We start from the raw sequence: 14,848 nt of genomic DNA, 5'->3' as shown, positions 1-14,848 counted from the left end.
CTTTAAATATTTGGGTTCATTCTACCTCCCTTTTAACCATAATCCCTATCCTTCCTTCCTGGAGGCTGAGGGTTTGCCAGGACCCAGCTAACTCTTTCTACCCATGTTATCCTGTTCCTACATATTCCTTATTCAGGAATTCTCCCAAGCTCAGATTTCTTGACAAATAGATCTGGTCTCTAAGAAACCTGGCTTGATATGGCCAATGGTTGACATTTCTTGTATCCTGGTTCAGTGAAACCCCTTCAACTTCTACTAGCGTACAACGATATTTCCATTGAATCCACATTAAATTGAGTACATTCAATGCAGCTGGGTTTTACTGGATATAATATACCTCAACAAACCAAAAGGGACCTACTTTCCTAACACATCACAACCTAAACGCTCCCCCCTTTTATTTCTTCTCCCCATTCTTCTACTTCTCTCTCTGGTCCTATTCCCCATTCCTTTCTCTCCTTATACCCACTCTAAATTCTGGGTATAGAAAATTGCTTGGGCTGACTCCTCCACTCCATCATGTCCCCATGTCTCCCCGTTACCCTTCTCAGAGCATCCGTAGGACATACTACACCCCCCATACCGTTTCACCAATCTCACTCCCACCCTTCTCATCCTCCTTTATATTTAGAAAATATCAAAATGCAAAATCTCCAAGACAGTTTATATACTTTGCCATACCATGCTTCTGTCCATTTGTATCTCATTTTTGTAGAATGTCAGCATTCTGTTATGTTTGCCCTTTTTTAAGCTCCAGTTGTAATTTAGCTGCCTGGTTGCAAAACACTTTACTGTTCTGCTGTAACTTTCACAAAGTATGCAGCATAATCTGTATAATCTGTAGTGTGAATGGTTCTTACTACTCTGTAGAACACTAAGTAATATGTCAGCCCTATATAAATACAGGAAATAAATAAATGTGTTCTGTCAAGACAGGAACAACCTTTTTTGCTTTACAGGTCAACCATGTGTATGAAAATATCTCCTACAGAACCAGATTCCTCTGCCACTGATAATCCCTTGAAATGCTTTCATATACAATATACCTATAAACCCTATTAATTTACTTTTACATAAAATTAAACAAGCTAGGTTAAAGTTGCTATATTTCAACTTTACATTTTTAATTTCATTTTGCCAGGAATTTAGCAGTGCCAGACAAGGACTCAAAGGCACACGGCACACTTTAATGGCTGCAAGTAGCAGGACAGACATGACTCAACTTCTCACAAGTTTAAATATTTTTTTCCCATCAATTGTGGATATTTACTAAATGTCTGGCTTACATTTATAAAAGAACAGTATAGTCTCATGTATAGACCTATGCGTGAAATAACATTTAGCTATAAACATTATTATTTTTGGGCCCTTATAAGAAAACCCTTTCACGACATCATACCTCAACACAGAGGAAAATTTAAGATTATACAAACTGGCGAATGCAACCTATTTTTTTTATACTATTAGCTATCATAGGCTGAAAAGAGGCTGGAGGGACCTAACATGTATGTATCAATACAATATATAAACACATGTACTACATTGCTCCAACAGATACATATTTTCCTAAGTTTCTTTAACAACACTTCAAGTACAAAGAACAACTTGTACAAAAAACACTTGCGGATCTTGCTAAAATCCATGTTGTCTGCTATACAGGGGTGTAGAGAACCAACAAAAGCCTTTTATTCAAACATGGAAAAAAAGACTCATTGGACCTGGTTTATTAAACCTCTGCAAAGCTGGAGAAGATACACTTTCATCAGTGAACCTGGGTGATCCAGAAAACATGTAATGGATCTGGTCCAGGATTGAAAACATTTGCTAGCAAATTACTTAAGAAACCTATTACAGGTTTGCTGGGTCAACCAGGTACACTGATGAAAATGTATTCTCTCCAACTTTAATAAATCGGGCCCATGGAATGTCTCCCATAACTGCTGCAAACTCTTTAAGCCTGTTTCACCTCTGCAACATTCACATGCATCTTCCAACACCTCTGTGCACTTAAACAGCCCCTGCACACCTCTTTCACCACTATTCATTATTATATTGTTCTTTTCTCATTTACCTCTGCCATGATTCTACCTGATGTACACTTGTTGCTTGGATCATTACCATGTGATAAGATGTGATAAATTTCTGCTTTAACTTCAGCTTTTGGTCAGATGTACTAACCAAGGAATGGCTCATGTAGAAATGAAGGGTTATGGACTGGCCTAGTCGAAGACCTGATCTGAATCCAATTACCATGCTGTGCCTTCCACATAATTTCTCAATTTTTTTCCCTTTTCCCTACTTCCTCATGTAATATATGTTTATTTCTACACTGTACCTACCGTTACTCTGCTAAGCAAACCTACAAAATCATTTGGTTTCTACATCAACAATTCCAATAGCTATTTAGATTTTTGTGACTATATTCAATTTTTTGCAAGATGGAAACGGACCTTACTTGTTTATGTGTTCATTTTATTCTGTTTGTTTCTGCAACCCAAAACAGTTTTTGTAGTTAATTTACTAAGCAAACATAAACTGTTCAAAAACAATTAGCAAGGAATAATTAACTTGGTTTGATAAATGAGGAGAAGCTCTGCTGATTTTAGCTATCTAATTAAAAAACATTTTAATTAGATAGCTAAAATGTTTTTATTCACATTTACTTGCATGCAATTGGGTTTTATTTTATTTTTTTTTTTACCATTTTCATGAATTCAAAGCAAAGTGATAATTAACTTTGCTAAATAAACTTTCTAAACTTCTTATTGATGTAAGTAAATCAGTCCCAATGTAACCAAACACTCACAAACACTTCAAATGTGTTTTGCATGGTAATTAAAGCAATTTATTACCTTGGGTAAAAAAATCTATTACATATACATTAAATCTATTAATATTTTTTTTCTAAATAATTTATTAATAAGTACAATTTTCTTGTGGTTTTACTAACTTCCCGGGCAGTTCATTTCTGTCCGGTTTTAGATGTCTAAAAGTGGTACATTGTTTTTCATGGAAATTTATTTTAGAGTATAATATATTAGTATGAGTTTAATAAAGTTTGAAACACAAACTCATGCAAAATAATAAATTAAATATATAAAAAAATTAAATTTAAAAAAAAAGATTTAAATTTTTTTTTAAAATAAATATACTCATATTATACCGAGTCACACTCTGGGTTACCGCTGGGGAGGTTAAAGTATCTAAACTTTATCTGTAGTATTAAATGAAGGTTTATTGTTTGCATGAATAACTGTTGACATTTGCTCTACATATAAACAGACAATGTCCTTACTTCATATGACTGTGTGCCAATTTGATTGAGTAATTGAACTTTTGTTTTCATTTTTTTTGGTTGTTTTCATCAACCACAAGAAGTTAGAAAAGAAATGACTCAGATTACATTGGGGAGTAGTTACTTGTTCACATTGTTTATAGACTATTTATAAAAATATAATTATAAATATATATATAATATATATATAAATTTAAATATATTTATACCTCACAAGTTCTTTTCACTACCTTCTTTGGTTGGTTTGGGTGAATCTTTAGTGCAGCAATGGGTAATGCAACATAATAAATGTGGTGCTGCCGCCTGCGGCATTTTTCTGCATTCTTGTGTGACTGCTGGAGACTTGAAGCACAAGACTTACATGAAATGGGTTAAATGAACATCATTCAACCCTGAAAAGGACTGGATTGGTGAGTGGGTATGCACTAGGTGATAATTGGGAGCTGCTTTTTCAAGAAGTGCTGGGGAATCCATTTTTCTTTACTCATCTGTCCCAAGCTGCAATTCATGGCTTTAACGTTCTTTGTTGCTTCCTGTGACCTAGGACATTGGACCTTCACAATGACAACTTAAGTGTTTGACCCTTTTCATTATTTTCTTTATTTAGATTTGTGTATATGTCTGCCCATCTGCATATGGATATTTTAATGCTAGGATATCACACTAATAGCTGCAACAAAATATCAGTTACTGTAATATACCCTTTTGGTTTTAAGATTTTATAAGTTTTGATAGATGTTATAGTAAGATTTGTATTTCGTTTTTTTAGATCCAATGTGATGTAATATTTTAATTTGAATTTGGTTATAAAATTAGCCAATTAGAGAAAAAAATGGTCACCTATTGATTGAACTATAACTAATGATTGTGATCATAAATTCATGCCCCACATACAACCACCAGCCTTTATGTCACGATCAGGAGGAGCTGGGGTCTAGTGGTGTGCATCCTGGCCAAGTATGAAATTGTCATTCAGTAAAGCCAGGAAAATAGAAGCCCTGCTGGTTCTTTGCTTTGTACAGGAGTAAGAAGACATTGGACTTTCACAAACCGCTAAGGTGACTAGACTAGCATATTTAACTCCAGTAATTCTTCTCAGGAGGAATACGGTTGCAGAAGAACACACTTTTTTTAAAGTGAAGTTACTGGAACAGTGGAGGCTGAAGAAGAATTTATCCCCAAAACATAAAGGAACTCTAAGTAAACTAGAACTGCCCCCTGATTACTACCAGCCAGCAGCATAGCTGACCGCTATTTACGTTGCCAAAGGGCTTACAGGCTGATATTTATATTGTTATTGCACACGCCAGGCAATGGCTTCACACCGTGTACAAAGAATGGGCTCAGAAAGACAGTTTGAATAATATTGTTGTTTGGTTGTACAAATCTGAAAATTTGTTGGGGCCAAACAGCAACACTATCTAGGGCAGTGTTTCTCAACCAAAGTTCCATGGGACCCTGGGGTTCCTCCACAAGTTGGTAGAGCTTTCATGAACAATTAGAAGCGTGTGTCTCTCAGGTCAGTTTATTAGATACCAATAATCTTTTTGGCTAACTGTAAGGGTGACAGCCTCCCCTCTGGCCAATCATATAAGAGGCATTTTTCTTAGAGACCACCATGCTAATATTCTGTGAGCTGTGGATATAGTAAATTTATTTAAAGGGTTCCCCTGTGTTAAAAAAGTTTGACAAACTCTTTAACTGAAATTACCTGCCCAAACACCCCTCTTTGCTGAACCTCTTTTGCTGAAGACATGAAAATCCCTGTTTATAGGGGAAGTTACTATAAAAAGACACAAACTTCTACAATTTGTTTTACTCATTAGTTGCAACAATATTCTAAAGTGATCTCAAACCAGTGCTCAGTGCATTGTCAGGAAATAAGGAGCAAAGAGTTACAGACTTCTACACAATGCCTGGGAACTTTGTGAATACAAACTCTTGCCATAAATAGTTTAAACATGCATAAAATATATTAAAAATAGACACAACCATGCTTGTTAACAGAATCGATGTACTGTGTTAAACTTAAATATATGAATATTAAATAAATTTATGTATGAGTCACAACATTTTTTTCACATGTTTCTAATAGCTTACACATTTTAACATTAGCAAATTAGAACATATAATTATACTGTAAACTCTAAAGTTTCTCTTTAATGAATCCAACCCTCAGCTGTGCTTGGGCTGCCCAGCCATCTGCTCTATATTATTCAGTTTAACTCGATACACATTCGCATGGAAAATTTGGTTTCATTTAAAAAGTACAACCATTAGTCACCATTAAAACATTTTCAAGTTATTACATAAATGCTCCTTAATATTTAGGTACATTTATATTCTCTATGACTTGAAGAAACCAGGCATTAACTGTTGTTGCATTGTGGAGAATGTGCAGAATTACTTTCTGGGTGGCATCCAATAAACCTTGTGTGAGACCATTCATAATCCTGAGCAAGAGGAAATGGTTTGCTGGGTCATGGTCAAGAAAAGCCACTAACCCAGGAATACTTGTTTGTCATTTTAGATGTCGTGTACCATCTTCCTGTATAAAAAATGACAGGGCAGGGCAAGGCCATTTAAAATCCTAAAATACATTTACTATTTTAGGGACATATTTTTAACCATGGAAAATATTCATACGAGAAATGACATGAAGTTTATGAAACAAGTTGCAAGCAGAAATCTAGTATAAATTAGGATGGTAAGTGTGAAGATATGTGACAAATAAATCATTACATTTGTGAGCTTTTCTCATTAAATACACACACACACAAAAAGTGATATTGTTTATATTGAGGGATCAATTTGTGGAATAAACTGCAATCTGCATGTCTGTCTCATAATCTGATAATGTTCTTTTGTTGTGTATGGCTTTCAAAGCCAGGTCAGATGGATGGTTTTTCCAAACCAGCAGGATTACTTCAGTCGGGAAGCTACCGTATTTACCTAATGAGATGGATTATTTACAAACCTTGAACAATACAGACTCTAATTTACTAGGGAGAAAGCAACATCTTGCTGGTCTGACCAACAGCAATTCTATAGGAAAAGGCAGGATATTCCCAACACCCAACCCTTTAAGACTTGCCTTAATATTTAACAATAAGAGATACTTTGAGCTTTACATTTTACTAGAGTGAGATATTACCACTTAACTGCTTTCCAAAATACAACCCCAACCTTAATCTTACCCTTAAACCCTGACTTTTGACCATGACTCTTACATAATCTGCAAAACTCCGACCACGCCCCCCTGCCTTGCAGTGTCCTATACCTCTAGGAACATCGCCAACATTTTTTGTGTTAGTGGTGCCTGTGGTACAGCTGACTTTGGTCCAGTCTAATGTGATCACAGGTACAATTCACAATTTTTTCCCCAGTTGCAGAGAGATCCTGAAGGCTACAAAGGGATGTGCCAAATAGGTATGTAGAACCTCTCTCTTCAGTATTCTGCAGTAAATCCACGGTGGGGGTAAAGCCTTGATGCTCTGTCTCACAAGAAGTGGGTTGAATAATGCTGGGTGTCATACAACCCAGAAAAGGAATCATGCCCCAATATGCATTATGGTTACAATAAAATGCATGCTTTACCACACAATAGTGTGAATGTAGCCTTTGTATTGTTGCTTCCTGTGTATTTTGCATCTATTAAATATCTCACTCTCCATTAAATATCTATTAAAAACTGGAGAAGATAGATCATCATGGAAGAACTTGGATGATTTAGCAAACCTGAAATGGATTTCTTGAAAATCATATGCTATTGACAAATGTTTTCTTTCCCTTTGCTTTGGATTCTGCTTTGGATCTATTTCAGGTTTGCTGGATCACCAAGGTTCTCCCATGATAGTCTATCTTCGAAAGTTTTGGAGAACATTAATAAATCAGGTCTATTCACTATAAGTGACTAAAAATTTGTATGATAAAAATTTGTAATTTTCTTAAGGAAATATTTAAAAAAATTAAGGCATATTTTAACAGTTTAATCTGAATTTTTTTTTAAATATATTTTTATTAAGGTTGAACAGTAATAAACAGAACTCTTCAAGAAAAATACAAAGAAGAAAAATAAAAAGCAAGTGATGTAACATCTCAGTTACAAATGAAGCACTTTACACACATTTACAATGAGCAAGTCTTCAAATTATATCCTTGCAATTCAATATGGAATACAGTAATCATACAAAATCAGCGTTTCAAAAATTACGCACAGTGAACGTCACATAGCAATAGGGGGGGTCATTGAGTAGTTCTCTTTCAAGATACCATGTAGTGTGGCAAAAACAATTGTACAGTTTTGTTTTATTATCAGCATTAGTATCAATGAAGCTTTCTCATGTTTCAAAAAACTTTTGAGTTTTAGATTCCTCATGTAAGGCAGCTTCTGTACACTCCATTCTAAATAATTCTTGTAATTTAGTCATAAGGAGTCACATAGTTGGGGGCGTAGAATCTAACCAACAATGAATAATTGTTTTCTTAGCAACCGCGGATGGTAACAGTCCTAAACACCTTGTTCCCTGGCAAACCGGACACCACGTAATTTCATTAAACCAAAAATAACCCATTCAGAGGTGAATGGTATATAGTTTAGCAGATATCTACGAATATAAAGCACAACCTGCCTCCAAACATAATAAGTATTACATGTATATCAACATTATTAATAACCACTCTGTATAAACTGTAACTCATATTTACTTGGCCTTTAACACAAGCTAAATTCTTTTGCAAACAGTTTACTTGAATTTTTTTTCTTTGCTTTTACTGTGTCAAATATGTATATACACATCTTGTAACTAAATTGTGTTTTAATAAGATCTGTTCAAAATTCTGTATATAAGAGGCAACAGTCACTTCACTAGTTTTATTTTAGAAATGACTGCTACATACAATTTCTAGTTTAATAATGATTTAAAGAGTAACCTACAAACCCTTTTCCCTAGCCTTGTTTAGCCTATGTAACCAAGAGAATAAATCTTCCTACCATAAGTCTGGTTTAGGAAGATAATATAAATCATGTATATGGAAGATCTCACATTCTCCATTCATAGAACTGAGGAGATTTTTTTTTCTACTTGGTGCATGCAAGAAGCAATGTCAAAGTTCTCCAGACTATGGTTGTCATCCAACCCCCCAGGCTAGGCATGTTTAGGAGACAGTAAGTTTTTTATACCAGTTTTTGGTATATTCAAACTATGTTTTGCTTTGATACTTATGTAAAATGCAAATTCCTTAAAAAAAAAGAAAATGTTAGAAATAAAGTTAACACCTCTGCCACATTTTTTTTCCTGTCTCTATTCCATACATGTGATTCCCCCTGACGTCCTGTACCAGAAAAGTTGTTGCCACCAAGAGAGGTGAAGAAAGGTCTTCAGTACAGGTATAGATAGTAAGAAAGGAACCTTTTACGTCCTTTCCAAGGACAAACGACTGCACAATGCAGTGATGTACATACTGCACCGTTCTGCTCTAGGAAGAGGGCAGCGGGAGAACAATTATTGCATGTGTGTAATGCTATTAGGTATAAACTGAGGTAACCAAAGGTGCCCACACATACTTTCAGTAATTTCCAGGTCCATGCAGTCATGTGTTTCCAAGAAAAGATCTGCCATTTCCATGTTGAAGCTTACGGTCCTTACCTTCTTCCCGCACTTGCTCTTTGCCTATCAAAATGTCCCAGCAATTAGGCAAAATGGCAGAAAAAATTAGGCTGCTGCAAGTTTGTGCAGGATCCCCTATGTGCCAGTACCTTTAGCTTTTCGTTTAAGAATATTGACATAACTGAACAACTGTGATTCACCCCCCAACTTTTTTGTATTCTTACTCTCCCTCTCATTGGGATATTATGAAGTAGAATATTGATAACTGATTGAAATATAAATTACTGTTTGGAATGTTGATCCGATTGGTTGATTGGTTACCAAATAACAGTGGATCTGCTTTCGAACTCTAAGTGGAGCAGAATGGAATACTTTAGATTGGGTAAGTTAGGCTGAAACTGTAAAGTGTACTTTATGTAAATGTGCACTAAACCTTTATTCACTAGAGAGTGACAGACACTTTAAAAAACGCTCCTGCAATAGCACTAATGGAGTACGTTTCAGCAGTGAATTATTAGAGTTTTCCTATTAACAATGAAATAATAAAACCTGGTTAGACATAGGGGAAGGGGGTAATTGGTATAATCAGGTTTATATTGGCAATACATACTTTCATTTAAATAGCATTTGATACTTGAGAATACGGTCTTGTAAATTTAGCCTGTTCTGGTTGATTTCATGGCTCTCAGATGTGTACTGAGCCTCATGATTTCACATCTGCACTTCCATATACTTGTCTGTTATCTCTATGTTCATCATTCATATCCTCTTTCCACACCTCAGTAAATTCTGTACTGTTACAGATACCAGCCTGACATCTTGCCTTGCCTGGATTATCACAGCTGGAAATATTTCTCTACGCACATTCTTGTATGTCTGCAAGAACCTTAGTAACCCTTTAACTTTCACCTGCCTCTGCTGACACCTTTATTGTCATGTCATCTCTGAACTAATCTCCTGTCTCTTAAATATAGACAGGTCTTTGCACTACATGGCCCTTCTGCTCTTTATTTCCATAATTCATCTTTAATGCAGCTCAGTATATACCTGATGGATTATAATGCAAGATAGGCTTGGATCTCACATTGACAGTCACTAAGAATATCAGGTCTGAAACATATTTGTCCAATGTACACAAAGCTCCTTGTAAGAGGTACAGTCTTCTAACATACAATATACATTGCAGCAATCAAATTTTTTAGTTCTGAGATGAAAAGTTTGGGGAGGGGGGGACTATGAGACCTAAAGGTTTGCCTTTTTTGCCTTTCTTTGGTGCAGTCACCTAGCTGTCAGTGCAGGCATAAGGCTATCAGATTTTGAGATTTGGATGTTAAAAAACATTCTAGTATTGGCGATACAATTTCCAGTGCTTGAAACACCTAGTGAAAATGTTAAAAATGTATTTATAAAATCATGTAGATATTAATCAATACACAGCACGGGTAATACAGATGAATCTCCGGGCCTGAGCATAGGTGCCTCAATACCATCATGTCATATGTAAAAATATATAAATAAATGAATCCAGCTTACAAGAAAAAGTAGGAGGAAGGAAGCTAAAGTAAAAGTAAGAAATGTGGAATTTCACTGTGTTTTTACAGCTGCTATCTGGGGATCGATAAAGAGCATTGACATAAGAAAGGAAGCAATAAAGAGCTTATAACAGCTTCTAAACAGAGTTACTTTCAGACGGAATAGTAAGAGGAATGGCATGTGTCACTGTAAATTCTACATTTATAAAACAACAGTATTCATTATATTTGGAAAAGAATAATATGTCAGAACTGAACACATCTTACAGATATCATTAATACTACCATTTACGTTACACAATTTGAAGCCTACAATCCTCTGTGCAAGCATTGATTAGTACAATAACAAATCCCAAGGACAAACTTCAGCAATGGAATGTTTTTTTGAAGCCTATGTATCTCCCATGGACAGTTATAAATAGTTCTGTCTAGAGAGTTTAGTACTAAACATAACTGTTAACAAACTCATATTTATCAAAAATGTATTTTAGAGAAATGTTATGGTTAACAAAATGAAAACATGTAGAAACTGCAACATTAATCACAGCATTTAGAATTTTCCTGTTTCAAGCAGTCCAATCACATTCATTTATATAACTCCATTGCCAGCATTTTAAAATGATTCGCTAACATGCGTCACTGAAAGCCCAACTGTAACTTCTGTTTAATTCACTTAAATACATTGAAGGAGCATTATTATGTGTTAAAAGCCTCACAGCTTGACTGAAAAGCAGCCCGAGTAGAAAAGCCTTTCCCTTACCAACATGTTGCACAGAAGAACATTTATTCTCAGTCTGGAAGCAATGGTGTTTGTCTGGGGTTCAACACACCCCTACATATAACTTACCAATCAGCAAGTGGCATGAACTTTACTAACTGCATAGCAAAAGCTTTGGGAACACATCAAACTTCTGCAAAGAGATGACTGCTTCCACACAAAGATCAAGAATTCCCCATTGCAGTACAGTGGCATATACTGTATATGTCACATTAATGAAATAAAAACTGATGGTACAGCTGATCAAATGATGGTTCCATAGAAATTTTTTCATGTTAAAAGTTTGAATGTCACTGGTAAAAGGTGAGTCATTTTTTGTATGTCAGATTATCCTGTTCCCCAAGCCCCCTAGCCTCATATAGTTGATAGCATCTTTAGTAACCCCGTCTTTAGAGTCCTCATAACCCCTACTCTGTCCTGAGCCTTCCTTTGTGCTATATGAATGGCATCCTGACACTGAGATGGTTAAAGCTGCGTACACACGGCAAATTTTTCTCGCCCGATAATCGGTATCGGCCAATTATCGGGCGAAAATCTGCCGTGTGTACAGTCGGTCGTCCATGCATCGTGCAGTCTTTTCTCGTTGGAAAGGATCGTGAAAGATCCTTTCCAACGAGAAAAATTGCAGGTGTGTACGCAGCTTTAGTCTCACTACACATATAAACTGAAGAGCAGTGTCATATCTCCTATCTTGTATCAAGATGCCACGAGTAAGAACATAGGAGAACTTTAAAGGTTACATCTCACAGGAGAAGCTTTCCATACATGTTGTACATTTTAGATGTAGATCCGTCAAAGCATTCAAATAAAAAAGTAGATCAAAAGGTAATCTCTTTAATAAATGCAAATTTAGCCCCCAGAAACATAACCTAATATGTAGAGAAGCTGCAATAAGAAACAAAATTTTCTATGCTGTATAGTGCCATTTAAAAAAGATATTTAAAGTAATAAAAATACAATAATTTTCAATTCAAAAAATATTCTAAAATGTATGATGATTATAAAGGATATTACTAACATTACAACATTTTTTATTAAATACTTGTCAAACACTTTAGAAGAGTCCATCTTGATCCTATACACACCCAGTGGATCATTTGGTATGTTTAATTGCCAGTCTGGCATTTCCTGCTCAGAAAGAAGTATTTCTACTCAAGAGAGCTCTTGTCATGCTTTCCATTCCATTCCAACAAATGTTCTAATCAATTATTTATATAGAAGACAACTCTAGGTGAATTTGTACTCACAAATGCAGAATCTCTGTTATTGTACTTACCAGCCTTCTCTTTTTCAGAAATCACAGGAAGAGCCTAAAATATTAAGAAGATATTAATAAGAAGAAGATCTTAAAATATTAAGAAGATAAAGAATATATTATATCCAAAAATTCAGACATTAAGTGCATGTTCAGATTTTTTTTTTCATTTTAAACATTTCTAGTGACTTTTGTATTTCTACAAATCATATAATTAAACATACTAAAAGACAAAAATTGCATTTTTTGTTTTTAGACAGGATAGGATTTTAAAGCATTTTCCATGTACATTCCATTAGGAAGAAAACAAAAATCTCTTGTGAAAATAAGGAAAATCCTCCCTTAAAACAAGTATCTCCATTGGAAGACCTTCTCCTTATTCATGTTTTCATGACAACTTAAAATGTTGGATTTGATTTACTTTCAGTTTTGGTGGCAATGGTTATAAAAACAAAACAAAGTGATAGTCCCCAGCAGGAATATAAACAAAAATGAACATTAGAAAGGGTTCTTTCCAGATCTGTCTAAACATAAAGTTTTATTCTGTACACTTGATTTACATGTCCAACGTAGTACGAAGTTTATCAAATAGTTTTATTATATGCATGAATAGATGCTTTAAAAAAAATGTATTATAGTTTTTAAAGCTGAGGCAGTTTAATACTTTCCAGCAAAATGATATGTGATCTATTTTATCTGCCAAAATATCTGTGATTCTATTCAGCCCTAGGTGAATGACCTCACATGTCTCTGCTACTAAAGGAAAACAGCTAAATATAGGAATTTTCAACTCTGGCTTGTCCTTCAGTCTTAAATAGATTCCTTTCCTCTACAAAGGTTGCTTTCTATGATTCTACTGCACATTGTGTGTTTTATTGCATTTCTTTCATTGTGCTCATTTCTTGGTTGTAGGATATCTAGCATCATGTAGTTCTTTCCACCACATCTCACCATATCTGTGTTTCACACCCCAAGACCTAACTCTTCTTTTTCTACCTTGTTACCAGACAGTGAAAGAAGGACCAGCAGATTGATAAACTCTTACTTTTACTATGTATCTCCTTTTAGCATGCTCCTTGCACTGCAGTACAACAATTCCTTGTATTGATTCTCCCTTGCCCACTCTGAACTTTGCTCATTAGGGACTAAGCTAATTGAAGAAAGTTTTGGGTACTGACTCTGCTTGCCTTTAAAACAATATGTTTAATTGTTGATATATTTGGACAGCAAACACTAAATCTTAATTTGGCATATTAATAGTTATATATTTGAATAAATGACCCCCACAATTGACATAGTGATTCCATTCTAATATTCTAATCTAATGTGTAAAAGTGATAAAGAAGGTACAGACCAACAATAGGCAACTAGTTCAAAGTAATACAAACAGAATGGAAATAGAAGGTTTATCAGATAAAGTGCCAATCATTAGGAACATTTACATGGGAAATTACATATCCAAATGAAAAGTTTAGAACCAGGCTACAGTCTGCCATTTAACATATAGGAAAGCTCCAGACATTCTGGAGCCTTGGACTGATGAACTAAGATAATGTTTCTCTGCCACAGGAACCAGGGCTGTATTTCTCATAGGACCAACCTAGACCTAGCGTGCCATTATAATAATGCGGGACTGCATTTCTGTGGAAGTATCCACTGCAGTCAATGGGTTTCAAAGGTTAGTGGCTACTTATAACTGACAAGATGCATTTTATGGTACATGCAGTTTGTGCTTTTTGGTTCAGAAATGGTGAGCAGGTAGCAATATACTGTATATTCCCCACCTTCTAGATTGTAAGCTCTTCGAGGCGAGGTCCTCTCCTCCTCCTGTGTCACATCTGTATTTGTCTGTCATTTGCAACCCCTATTTAATGTACACTGCTGTGTAATATGTTGGTGCTTTATAAATACTGTTTATTAATATTATGAATAATATTTTTATTATTATTATTAATATTATTATTATTATGACAGGCTGGCACTGTGTGATAGCTTTAGTTTTGCATATATTTTGCTGCTGGAACGGGGGCACAAACTCTTGACCTAGGAGGGAAAAAAGTATAACCCTGGCAGGAACAGTAGATAACTTTAGTGCAAACCGAAGATATTTAAAAAAAACTGAAAAGATTGGGTATGCTTTGCTGCTTCAGGGCACGGCGGCTTGTCATAATCAAGTAAGCTCCAAGTTTTGTATCCAATCAAAGCACAGAAGGAGAGGAAGCCAATGGTTTGGACAGCTGCCACCAGCTTTTTTCCCCCCATACCTCCTCACACAACACTAAGGACGATTCTTCCTTATACTTGGAAGCACCTCTCAATTAATCCATTACGATCTTCTTTGGAATACCCTTCCCTATTTTTGATAGTATTTCTTACACT

General features: G+C 35.3%; 1 protein-coding gene across 1 annotated transcript in view; it reads right to left on the bottom strand.

Annotated features, from left to right (window-relative positions):
• Positions 1 to 14,848, bottom strand: part of DLC1 (DLC1 Rho GTPase activating protein) — a 176,206-nt gene that overhangs the window by 113,172 nt on the left and 48,186 nt on the right. Inside the window, exon 4 of the mRNA XM_072406197.1 lies at positions 12,491 to 12,524. Within this exon, the coding sequence (XP_072262298.1) occupies positions 12,491 to 12,524 (34 nt within the window). The remainder of the gene's footprint in view (positions 1 to 12,490; positions 12,525 to 14,848) is intronic.

Source organism: Pyxicephalus adspersus, chromosome 3 (assembly GCF_032062135.1).
Source record: "Pyxicephalus adspersus chromosome 3, UCB_Pads_2.0, whole genome shotgun sequence".
Lineage (NCBI taxonomy): Eukaryota > Metazoa > Chordata > Amphibia > Anura > Pyxicephalidae > Pyxicephalus > Pyxicephalus adspersus.
The sequence above is the reverse complement of the archived record's forward strand: the minus strand, read 5'-3'. Positions and strand labels throughout refer to the sequence as shown.